We start from the raw sequence: 12,315 nt of genomic DNA, 5'->3' as shown, positions 1-12,315 counted from the left end.
CCCTCCCACCTCTCTCTCTGCTTGCAAATAAATACAATGTTTTTTAAACATATTTAGTTATTTATTTGAGAGAGAGAATGAAAGAAGCAGAGAGAGAAATGGTGTGCCAGGGCCTCCAGCCACTGTAAATGAACTCCAGATGCATGTGTCACCCTGTGCAAATGACTTACATGGACTCTGGGGAATCAAACCTGGGTCCTTAGGCTTCCAGGTAAGTGCCTTAACCATTAAGCAATATCTCCAGCCCTAAAAATATTTTTAAAAAAAATAAAAAGAAAAAACTAAATGAAACAATGTAGAAAGTGACTAAGGAAGATACCTGGCCAAGACCTCTGGTCTTTGAACTCATGTACGTGTGCATACACAGTACACAAATGCGCACACCTAGCTGCAGTCACACTGTAACCAAATGCCACTGCTTGCCTGATGACTGGTTCTGGCTGAGCCCATTGACCTCAGTCATGGTTGAGGGTCGGCTGTCATGCGGCTAGCCACCCACCTCTTAGAATCTTAGCATCTGTATAATTCCCTTGTCTAAGGGTTCTGTTGATGGGGAGAGGGGAATCTTAGAATTTAGTCACTCAATTTGAAATTTTCCTTAAAGAATAGTGCCTGCATAAAGAATTGTCAGGTCTTACCCTGTAGGGGGAGCCCATGGCTGAAATTGTAGGCGAAGCTACAAAGTGTGTTGTGGTCAGCTGTCCACTAAGGGGACAGTGCCACGTTCTGTGTCCTCCTTTGCTTGCTAGCAAATCTAATAACTTTTCCTACCAGGACTTTGTTTTCATCTTCCAATAAGGAACCCTATTCTATCATTTTTTCTTACATAATTGTGATTATAAGCCTCATGACTATAATGATAACTGTTAAAGTACAGTTGATTAGATTTGAGAAAATTGAACAAAACTACTACCTGTCATTTTAACTGACAAGACTACATACACAAAATTAAGACATTGATGACAGCATTCAGCAAAGTTTCAGCTTTTTTTGTTCTCATTTCCCTCTCTCTTTCTTTGCCATAGGTATAACGTCAGCCAACTGGAAGAATGGCTCCGTGACAAGAATCTAATGAACAGTGGGGCTAAGGAGACCTTGGAACCTCTTATTCAGGCGGCTCAACTTCTACAAGTGAAAAAGAAAGCAGACGACGATGCAGAAGCTATCTGCTCCATGTGCAGTGCTCTGACCACTGCCCAGGTGGGCGATACCCCAGGCACAGGGGTCCCTGGATTGAAGTCATCTGAGACAGGGAAGATGCATGGCTGTAAATTCAGAAGACAGGCTATTTTACCAGAGCTAATACATTTCTCAGCTAGTCAGCCTTCCAGCTATTCTGTGTCCAGCAGTGGACGAGGGCCACAGTGTGCTAAAGAGTTCCAGGCCCTGGGATGCAGCTAGGAACAAAACAGAGCCCCTGCCCACGCACTGTCAATGCTGGGAAGCATTTAACCCTACAGTCATCTTTGATTTTTCTATTTTGAGACAGATAATTCTGTTCTTTGAATTCTAGAAATGATTAATTGAATTCCTAGCACAAGGTACCTTATATAGCCAGGGAGCATGGGTTAAGAGGAAGTAAAGCTGAGCTGTGAAACCTCAAGGCTCCATCCAATGACTCACTTCCTCAGCAAGCTCCGCCTCCTACAAAGTTCCCTTATAGTGCTACTAGCTGGAGACCAGGTTTTCAAACACATTAGCCTATGAGGAACATTCATATTCAAAACACGACACAGGGACATTGCATTGAATGTGGGGAAGGAAGCATGGGATTGGGGAAGTGTTTGAGGAAATAGCCACAGCCGCAGGGAAAATGTCCATGGGCACATGTGATTTTCTTTTGCCTAGTTATTTCCCGTGTTGATTCCTAACCTCCTTTAGCATTCCATCGGGCATCTCATAGCTGAAATCTTTAATTGTGGCCAATGAAGCACATCTCAATCAGTGGTAGATAATGGGAACCACAGGTTGTAGTTTCTTAGTGTTCAGTTTACATAAATTCTTGCTAAAAATGCAGAAAATGACAATACTGAATAATGATCTTGAGATTCCCGCCCCCCCCATTTCTGCCAATTTTGGAAAATCAGAGTACACAAGAGAAAAACCCAATTTTACAGACACTTGCTTTTTTCCAACAAAATGGACTCTGGTACTTAGATATCTCTAAGTACATATTTCATAAAGTAGGTAGACCTATAAGTCTTTTCAGTCTATACAGAAAAAAAAAAAAGCAGCTCTTCTTTCAAAAGTTCTAATGTTTGCCTCTTTGAGAGAGAGAATGGGCACACCAGGGCCTCTCGGCACTATAATCAAACTCCAGATACTCCAAATGCTGCATTGCGCATCTGGCTTATGTGGGTCCTAGGGAATCAAACCTGGGTCCTTTGGCTTTGCAGGCCAGTGCCTTAACCACTAAGCCATCTCCTCAGCCCTAATAAGCATTCTTGCTTCCTTTTTCACATCCATGATGCTTTCTATAGTCTTTTCCTATAGATTAACATTGTGCTGTGTTTAATTTTAGTTTAATTAACTTAGTTTTAATAGCCACATGTAGCTAGTAGCTACTCATGTATTAGTGAAGCTGGATGTGATTACACTTGTAATCCCAGCAGTTGGAAGCTAACACTGGACGACATAATGAGACTTTGTCTCAAGAAAATAAAAATAGGGACTACAGAGATGGCTTAGTGGTTAAGGTGCTTGCCTGCGAAGCCTAAGAACCCACATTCAGCTCCCCAGAACCCACATAAGCCAGAGGCATAGAGTGACTCATGCACACAAGGTCTTGCATGCCCACAAGATGGTGCATGTGTCTGGAGTTCAACTGCAGTGGATAGAGGCCATGGCACGCCCATACTCCCTATTTGCACACTCGCACTTGTACGCGCTCACTCTTACTCTCGCTCTCTCTCTCTCATAAATAAGTAAAACAAAATACTTTTTAAAACATGAAAACATCTTGCCAGGCATGGTGGCACACACCTTTAATACCCACACTTGGGAGCAGAGGTAGGAAGATCCCTGTGAGTTTGAGGCCAGACTGGAACTACAGAGTGAGTTCCAGGTCAGCCTGGGAGAGACTGAGACTCTCCCTCAAAAAAAGGAAAAAAGAAAACAAAAGAAGAATGAAAACATCTTCTATGTTACATAGACAATGATTTGTTTTTGTTAGATCCAAGAGGATCTTGAGTTTGAGATAAGCCTGGCTGCACAGTGAATTCCAAGCAAGCCTGAGATACACAGAGAGATCAAACTTCCCTTTTCCAAAAGGAAAAGAGACATGACCATTTGATAACAGAAATTAATTTGACTTTTTTAAACTTCAAAATCTTGGATTGGAGAGCTGTCCCACATAAAAGGCAGATACCATGTGATGCATGTGTCTGGTGTTCATTTGCAGTGGCACAAGAGTCTGGCAGTGAGCATGCGCGCACACACACACACACACACACACACACTCTCTCTCTCTCTCTATCTCTCTCTCTTTCTCTCTCTCTCTCTCTCTCACACACATACACAAATAAGTAAATTTTTTAAATATAAAAAAACATGGGCTAGAGAAATGGCTTAGTGATTAAGGTGTTTGCCTGCGAAGCCAAAGGATCCAGGTTTGAGTCCCAGAACCCCTGTAAGCCAGATGCACAAGGTGGCGCATGCATCTGGAGTTCATTTACAGTGGCTGAAGGGTCTGGCGTACCCATTCTCTCTATATGTCTATCTACCTTTCTCTGTCTCTCCCAAATAAAGTAAATAATCCCTAACTGGTTAAATTTACTTCTATAATTTTAATATGACCATATACGTTTTATATGAAGGCAGCAAATTGCACAAGAGTAGTGATAGAATGAATTCCATTTGAATAAGAATACCAGAAGTCAAAATTTGAATAGAAAGTAGCTAGCTGGTTGCCCAGAACATGGCTAGCAGTTGCTGTTTTAGAGACTGGGATGATTGGCCTGGGGGAGCTTTTATTTTTAATGTTGTCTTTTATACTGTTTGTATGTGTTCTCTAATTTACCTTGCTTCTTAAGATGCTATGGAAATGCATTCTTCTTGTAAGAGTTCATCCAGCAAAGGCAGATGTACCCTTGTCTGCACGGAACCATTCAGTGTGCTGGGTTCTAGATGCCCGGTGCAGTTTTGATAATATGCCAAAAAGCTTCAATCTTTTTTTTTTCCCACAGATTGTAAAAGTGTTAAACTTGTATACTCCAGTTAATGAATTTGAAGAGAGAGTCTCTATATCATTTATTCGTACTATACAGGTGAGTGTTTTCTTTTTCACTGATTCACCAGTGTGTTTTGAATAAAACTTTATAATGTAAACGAAAGATGGTCTGTTTTTTGGGTTTTGTTTTGTTTTGTTTTGTTTTGTTTTGTTTTGTTTTTTTTGAGGTAGGGTCTCACTTTAGCTCAGGCTGACATGGAATTCACTATGTAGTCTCAGGGTGGCCTCAAACTCATGGTGATTCTCCTACCTCTGCCTCCCGACTCGTGGGATTAAAGGCGTGTACCACCATGCCCAGCTAAGGATGGTCTGTTTTTAACTTCTAATATATCTTTATTTTACTAGCAGTACATTGCCTTTTTCTGGTAATAATTTATAGTTCATATGATGATTTTAAAACACAGAAAACCAGTTATTAGTTGAAAATTTTGGGGTAGAAATTTTGGCAGAAAAAATAATCTTACATATTAGAAGAACTGATACCATGATTATTTTTTTTAAATCTTCCCAGCTGCGTTTACGAGACAGGAAAGACTCTCCTCAGCTGCTTATGGATGCAAAACACATCTTTCCTGTCACCTTTCCTTTCAACCCATCCTCCCTTGCACTGGAGACCATCCAGATCCCAGCCAGCCTGGGCTTGGGCTTCATCTCACGGGTCTGAAAGACGACCAGGCAGAGCTGACAATACATTTCTTGCCTGGCTGGATGAGAACCGTAGTTATAGTCAGGTACTGAAAATGCATTTTGTAAAGACACTCTCACTAAGAAGTTTAACTGGAAATCTCCCTAGAATACTTTCACCATCTTAGAAAGAGACTCCTTTGTGCTGCGTTACCTTTAAAGGATAATTCACCCTGAGTGTACCTGCAGCTGAATGCTGGAAGGAAAGGAAAAGAGAGTAAATGTGTCTTTAGCTGCCAGCATTTATTTTACATCATTATCACTGACTTAAGTGGTGTACAAACATCAGTGGCATATATATGAACCGTTGTTAGGAAGGCACCAACCAAGAATCTCCTCTGCTAAGCAGAGGACCTGAAAGAACAGTCATATTACATGCATATCATATTAGCTTAGGAAACAATTGTGTTAATATTGTCAAACTGGATCAAAAATAAACTGGCAATTGTAAAGTAATTGGATCAAGTAGCTTCCTTGTTTGTATCAATATGGCATAAAGACATTAAAGAGTGTTGATTTGCTGTATAGTATAGATGCCCATTGGTACTATGGCTTACCAAGCATCCTAAGTTGCTGCTACATACTGTCTCCTTGAAACTTAAAAGATATCCTTATTAGGCACTACAACAATAAGCTTCTCTTTTATCAACTCTGTTTACAGCTCAATCAGATCACTTTTAACTGGATTATATGCAAATGTCTACAGGTTCATTTGCACAGGTAGCAAACACGGGGAAATCACACAGTAAGATGACAAATGCTTGACATTTAGGGTAGGGTTAGAGTGGCTATCATTGATGTCATTGTTTATTCAGGATGTATTACATTGATGTGCTCATTAACTTTCCCTGGTGGATGTCACATCAGGGTTTGGTGTTTTGTAAAGTGGCTTACTTTTAGTTCCCAGATCAGATTCCTGCAGTGCATATTTTCAGGCTTGACCAGTTTTCTTTCTTAATTTATTAAGAATTAACTTTAGTCACTATCTAGAGAGCATTGTCAGAATATTCACAAGTCAGGTCTTGAAACTTTGATTGTCTTATAAATCATGCAAAGAAGTTATATAATAAATAGTTATAATTCAGGCCTTCAGGCTTTTCAGCATCTGTAAATGTTCTCAGATGCCACTATATACTATTGAAAAAAATCATATTAGACATATTTTTAAAATACTTATATAAGAAGATTGTTAAATTTTACTGAGGATTTGGTTCAATGAGACCCAGATTCTATAAATTTTCATTCTGAAAGTCCAATTAAACATATTCTTTAAGTAAAAACTTCAGGCTGTACAAAAAAAATATTCTTAGCTTTCATTAGAAACTGGTTCGTAATTACAATCATAGATTTATATAATTTGACTGCTAGATGGTCTATATAACAATGACATATCTTACTTAAGTATGTGCAATATTATTTATGGAAGTCAAAACAATTTCAGATCAGTGGTCAATACTATTATTAAAAGAAAAACATTGTCTGTTAACTTATTTGAACCTCAGTTTTCTTGTTTATAACATAAGGGGGTTGGACAACTGGTTCTTACAGTTCCTTCCCCTCAAATTCTCACAGTGCTTGGCTCCCAGAGGAGAGAGCCACCGTTGCTCACTGTCCTCTGCTATGAAGACCGTGTATAGTGCCTGTCAGTTCCCAGGGTTAATATAGTAAATTCATAAGCTTGTGTTGCCACAACTTTTCCCCAGTGTACATGATTGGAGTACATGCTTTTAGAAAGTCCTACTATGTTTGTATTAATTGAAAGTTAAGTAGTTTAATCTTCATTATATGATGTACTGCTTTATTTTGGGGTTTTCTTTGTTTGGGGGTCTGTGTTTGGTTTTGGTGGTGCTTAGAATCAAACCCAGGGCTTTGTATGTGCTCAGTAAGCACTCTATTACTAAGCAACACCCCCAACCCTGTATTGAGTTGTAGTGCATACATTCATTTGCAGTGTCAACCTAAAACACTAATTCAACCAGATTCTCTCTTTTCTTGGTCAGTATGGTTTTAATGAAAATCATTTCATTAGTAGAGCCTGACAGCATAGATGGACTGTAGAGGGAAGTGGGAGTTGCCAAGCAAATGCAGCCATGTGCAGGCTGTCCCCTCAGCCTGGCGGTCAGTCTCCCCACACCCTCCTTCTAGCCTAGCCAGATCATTTTATCCATGCACACCCTGAATCTTGTCTTCAAGATCACGCCGTAGCGTCCACCGTCATCACAGCTGCTTTTCCCTCTTTCCTGTCTTCAGTTTTTCCACTGGCAAGTGCTGGAGCCACTATTCCATGCCTGAGCCAGAGCCAAGATGGGGATCTGAACCCACTTCCCTTGTCTGTCAAGAATACCTTACTACCAGGGACCACCCAGGCTTGGTGGTTCCTGTGCACACTTTGTTGAGAAGGCAGGAAGTTTCTGCTGACTGCTCACTTTCCTCTGTCATCCACAGTCTTTACCAGGCTTCAGACCCACACCCAATCCTTCCCTGGCCATTTCACTCTCTCTCCCCTCAGCCTAGTCATAAATTCCATCACCTGTTGACTCACCCAGAGTGTGCATTAAAGACAGATGGACAACTGGTTTTCGGCTGTCTTGGCTGGCCTTCCTGGGTCCTTGCTGGTCACACTTCTTTCTGTACAATACACTCTCTAACATTATCACTAGTTGGCTTTTCTGTAATTCCTCTATGACACATATTTGGAATTCAAAGATCTTGAAAGCCACGACAATTCTTTGTCTCAATAGCTCCTTTTAAGTAGTTACCCACCCCCCTTTCCTCAGCTCAGACCTTGGGGTGCAAGGTAAAGATAGAGGAATCATTTCTGCCTACAGCTGTTCATAGACCAAGGCTTCAGTCTGCCTAGAGTAACTCTACAGGGGGAGCTACAAATATGAATAAAATCCTCATGTTGCCTTTGGAAGTTTTGAACATTCCACACTACCTGACAGTACTTTTGGGTGTAAAAATACAAAATTATATTCCAAAGCCACATGCCGTGAGAGTTGGGATTTGTGTCAGTTGAGATGATCTGCTTCATTACTTCTTCATTTAGTGGAACACTGAGCTTGTGTGTGTGATGCAGATCGCCTTTAATGTCGTGGAGGTGGTTTTGGAAATCATTTGAGTCTCAGTGCCATCATAAGGGATTGCTTCCTGGTAATCCTGGGAAAGGAGAACTGCCGCCATCCTGAAAAATCCTTACACACTGTCCTCCCTCCCTCCCTCCCCCCCCCCCCGCCACTCTCTCTCACACACACATCCCAGTAGAGAGTTCCTTAGGAAGCTGCATGGTGGGTCTTCTGGGGAGCCCTGGCTTCTTAGGACCCCAGAGCGCCAGCATCCACGTGCGCTGCCACTGTCTGCTGAGAGGGCCCAGCAGTGGACTCGTGCGGACACGTGCGTCACGCCAGCGCTCCTCCTCTGGGTTCGCTCACTTCCTCGCTGCTGTGTTGACGAGAAGGCTCCCACGATCATTGGCTGAAGGAAGCTTGGGACAGAGATAAGGCCAGTGTGGTGCCGCCTTCTAGCCGAGCTGCTGTCCCATACTGAGCAATGGTCATCTGGGCAGAGTTAAGTCCTGAGTGTCCTGATGCCATGAGTGCCCTGGGCCCGTGAGTGGTGCTCTTCTTCATCAGAGCTGGCAGCTGGCATGTGGGAAGGAGCACGTGATGAGCACTGGCTTATCTGCTCCAAGGAGGCTCAGCACCCAGGTTCTTGTAGTTACCTGCCATAAGTAGGCTTGACTTTCATCTCAGCACTCCCGGCGAGTGCTGACTGAGTAGGCATTCCTTAGTAGTCATGGGTTGCTAGACCAAAAGGACAAGAAGCAGGGGAGGCCTTCGAAGTGGAGAGGCAGGTCACTCTCCCACACCCTGGGGGTCCCTGTCAGAGCCCCTCCCCGGCTCGTCTGCTGCACAGAAGAGCCCAAAGTAGTACCTGCCTTCTGCGGGCTGTCCACCAGGCAGGCCATAGGTGAGTCAGCGTGCATGGGCACAGCCACGCGCACGCCGACAGCAACTCTGAGCTAGGAACTATGTGTATGCATGCGCTAGGGAGGCCCTTGGATTGCTGTGGCCTCTGTTGCCAGTAAGTGCATTGTGTTTGTTCTCAGGCTGTGCTGTGAGGGCCGCCTTAACCCTCGCTCCCTTCCCTTTTAGAGCTGCCTTAAGTTCTCCAGAACATGTCCCCCGTAAGGGTACCTTGTCCTATTTCTCAAGGTTTTTCCAGGTTTTGGATTGGTGTGGCTTCTAACCATTAACTCCTTTCTTCACTTCCTGCATCACCTCCCCTTCTGTTACTTTCTCCTTCCTTTGCTTCTGACATTTCCAAACAGGGATGAGAATTAGGGAGTATTATCAGTCTTGTAGCCAGTAAAATGTCAGCTTCGAGAATGTTCCTGAGTTAGACTCTGTAAAATGACCATGCAGGGAAGAAGTTGGGAAATAACTGGAGTGTTCTCCACTAACCCTTTCTTAACAAAGGTTAAAAAAAAAAAAAAATACAACTCTGAAACATTTTCTGGGCATCCTTTAAAGAAATCTGAAAATGCTGTAAAGGTTAGATAAAAACAGGAAACCAGTCGTATGCACATTCCAATCCATTGTGTTACTCTAAATAAACAAATTAACTTGGAATTGCAAATTTCTTAATAGATCAAGTTTTATGTAAAGTATCTCCCAAAATGCATTTTATACATCTTTTATTTTACAATTTGGTCTAGCTAAAAATGTTTGCTAACATAAAACTTAATGGGTAGTATTTGATTCATAAAATGTCAAAAAGTGGCTAACATTTCCTTAGTATATAATATTGATTGAAATAATTGAAAAATGGTTTTCTTTTTAAAGTTGAAACTGGTATGCATAATTCAATGCTTGGCACATCAATACATTTTCATGTATTTTTCAGTCAGTAGTTGCAAATATCTCATTGTTATTATATGTTGTAAAATCTTAGCCTTTCTCAGTCACTTGAGCCATTGTTTTTCCAACAAATACTGCTTTGTTTCCTTTAAATATGGATATGTACTGTTGTAATTTATTGCTTCTAATTATGTTTTTTTTCAAGTTCCTGAGGTAACATTGACTTTCTTGTGTTTTTGCAAAATGTAAATTACTCTAACAGTGTTGCAAAGAAACAAGCTTGTGTTGTTTAACATACTATGTTTCAATTTTAACCATTTATTAACTTACTATGCAGTGGACATGCCTTTGGGCTACAAAGTGAACATTTGAAGTTTTCAGGTACTTATCTCATTAGGAGCTAGAGAATAATTCTTTGCTTTCCATAGAAAACATGAGAGTTAGTTTCTGGGCATTCTTGGGTCAACATTCACCCACTGGCAAGGAAGCAGAAGGACTGAAGTGAAAGGCATTTCCAACTAGCTAGTTTTAATGGAGTCCACTCCAACATATCTCACACGAAGTTTTTTAGAATGTTAACAATTCACCTCGTATCAACAAAGCCTTGGAAACAGGGGTTTTCACTGGATATCACCTAATGCTCAAATGAAAACCAAAATAATATCAAAATAACATTTTATGCTCTAAATTTGTCATTGTCTGATGTTGTGCTTAGTATGTATCTGTCATTAGTGCTGTACTCTCCTAGCTATTGTAGAAAACTGTTCAAATAAAGATATGGACGTAAAGGAATTTGGTCTATGTCTTATAAATTCATTTCACATTTTAGAACAACATAGCAAACTTTTTCTAAAGATTAGTGAATGTACATACAACCTCTTCCAATGAATCTACTGAAGAATGCGAGGGCTGGAGAGATGGCTTAGTGGTTAAGGCGTTTGCTTGCAAAGCCAAAAGATCCCGATTCGACTCTCCAGGACCCACATAAGCCAGATGCACAAAGGGGTAAATGTGTCTGGAGTTCATTTGCAGAAGCTGGAGGTCCTGGTGCACTCATTTTCTCTCTTTCCCTCCCTCCCTCTTTCTCTTTCTCTTTCTCAAATAAATTAATGAATTAAATATATTTTTAAAAAAGAATGCATGAAGGTTCTGAAAGCGTGGTAATTATACTTAATCAGCCAGGGAAAGCCGCCCCTTTTCATTATAGAGAAGTCATATCTGAACAAGCTGGCATTCTCTGACAGAAAAATAAAGCCAGACAGGGGTTTTTGTTTTGTTTTGTTTTGTTTTGTTTTGTTTTGTTTTGAGGTAGGGTCTCACTCTCGTCCAGGCTGACCTGGAACTCACTGTGTAGTCTCAGGGTGGCCTCGAACTCATGGTGATCCTCCTACCTCTGCCTCTGGTGTGTTTGGGTAGAACTTAGGGCTTCTTTGTCAGAAGTTCAACTTTGAGTAGAGGAGGAGAATATACACAGTTTTGAGCACAGGGTGGGAGTCAGTCAGCATTGCACCCTGCTCCTGTGGCTGGAGGAGCAGCAGCTGTGCAGCTGCTCATCTCACTGTTACTTGTAATATGGAACAGTGAGGACTAGGTTCTCCTGGAGATGCCTGTGCCCACCTACACACTGTGACACAGTCATCTATCAGGCACTGTCTGGGGCACCATACTAGACCCCAGAGTAGAACAGCATGAAGTTAGCTTCTGTCCCTGCCCGCAGGGACTGTGTCTTCTAGTGGGACACCAAAACATTACAAGTCAGGCCGAGCACATGGCTTGATTTTAAAGCCTGTTGACCCAGGTTTAGTCCCACAGAACCCACATAAATCATTTGCAGCAGTAAGAGGCCCCAGGCATGCCCATGCACACAAATTCACACTCAAAAAAAAAATGTTTTTTAAAAAGGTATTATGGGGGCTGGAGAAATGGCTTAGCGGTTAAGCACTCGCCTATGAAGCCTATGGACCCCGGTTCGAGGCTCGGTTCCCCAGGTCCCACGTTAGCCAGATGCACAAGGGGGCGCACGCGTCTGGAGTTCGTTTGCAGTGGCTGGAAGCCCTGGCGCGCCCATTCTCTCTCTCTCCCTCTATCTGTCTTTCTCTCTGTGTCTGTTGCTCTCAAATAAATAAATAAATAATGAACAAAAAATATAAAAAAAAAAAAAGGTATTATGGGGCTGGAGAGATTGGCTTAGCGGTTAAGCGCTTGCCTGTGAAGCCTAAGGACCCCGGTTTGAGGCTCGATTCTCGATTCTCCAGGACCCACGTTAGCCAGATGCACAAGGGGGCGCATGCATCTGGAGTTTGTTTGCAGTGGCTGGAGGCCCTGGCAGGCACATTCTCTCTTTCTCTCTCTCTCTGCCTCTTCCTCACTGTTGCTATCAAATAAATAAATAAAAATAAACAAAAATTTTTTAAAAGGTATTATGTCATGAAATATCAACATTTTTAAGCATTTTCTTTTTTCTAAATAAATTGAAACTTGTGATTATCTTGCCATAACACAAACATAATACCACTGTGGTATTTGGTAGATTCATTAGAATTC

At 41.7% G+C, this 12,315-nt stretch overlaps 1 protein-coding gene across 5 annotated transcripts in view; it reads left to right on the top strand.

The window, feature by feature from the left end:
- Positions 1-9,448, top strand: part of Myo5a (myosin VA) — a 164,561-nt gene extending 155,113 nt beyond the window's left edge. For all 5 annotated transcript variants that reach the window (XM_045160477.1, XM_045160475.1, XM_045160476.1 and 2 more), the window contains 3 exons: positions 1,026-1,200; positions 4,185-4,265; positions 4,740-9,448. In XM_045160477.1, coding sequence (XP_045016412.1) covers positions 1,026-1,200; positions 4,185-4,265; positions 4,740-4,892 — 409 coding nt within the window. In that variant the 3' untranslated portion in view covers positions 4,893-9,448. The remainder of the gene's footprint in view (positions 1-1,025; positions 1,201-4,184; positions 4,266-4,739) is intronic.
- The last annotated feature ends 2,867 nt before the right edge of the window (positions 9,449-12,315 follow it).

This window comes from Jaculus jaculus, chromosome 10 (assembly GCF_020740685.1).
Source record: "Jaculus jaculus isolate mJacJac1 chromosome 10, mJacJac1.mat.Y.cur, whole genome shotgun sequence".
NCBI lineage: Eukaryota > Metazoa > Chordata > Mammalia > Rodentia > Dipodidae > Jaculus > Jaculus jaculus.
Note: the sequence above shows the minus strand (reverse complement) of the source record. Positions and strands in the feature narration are given on the sequence as shown.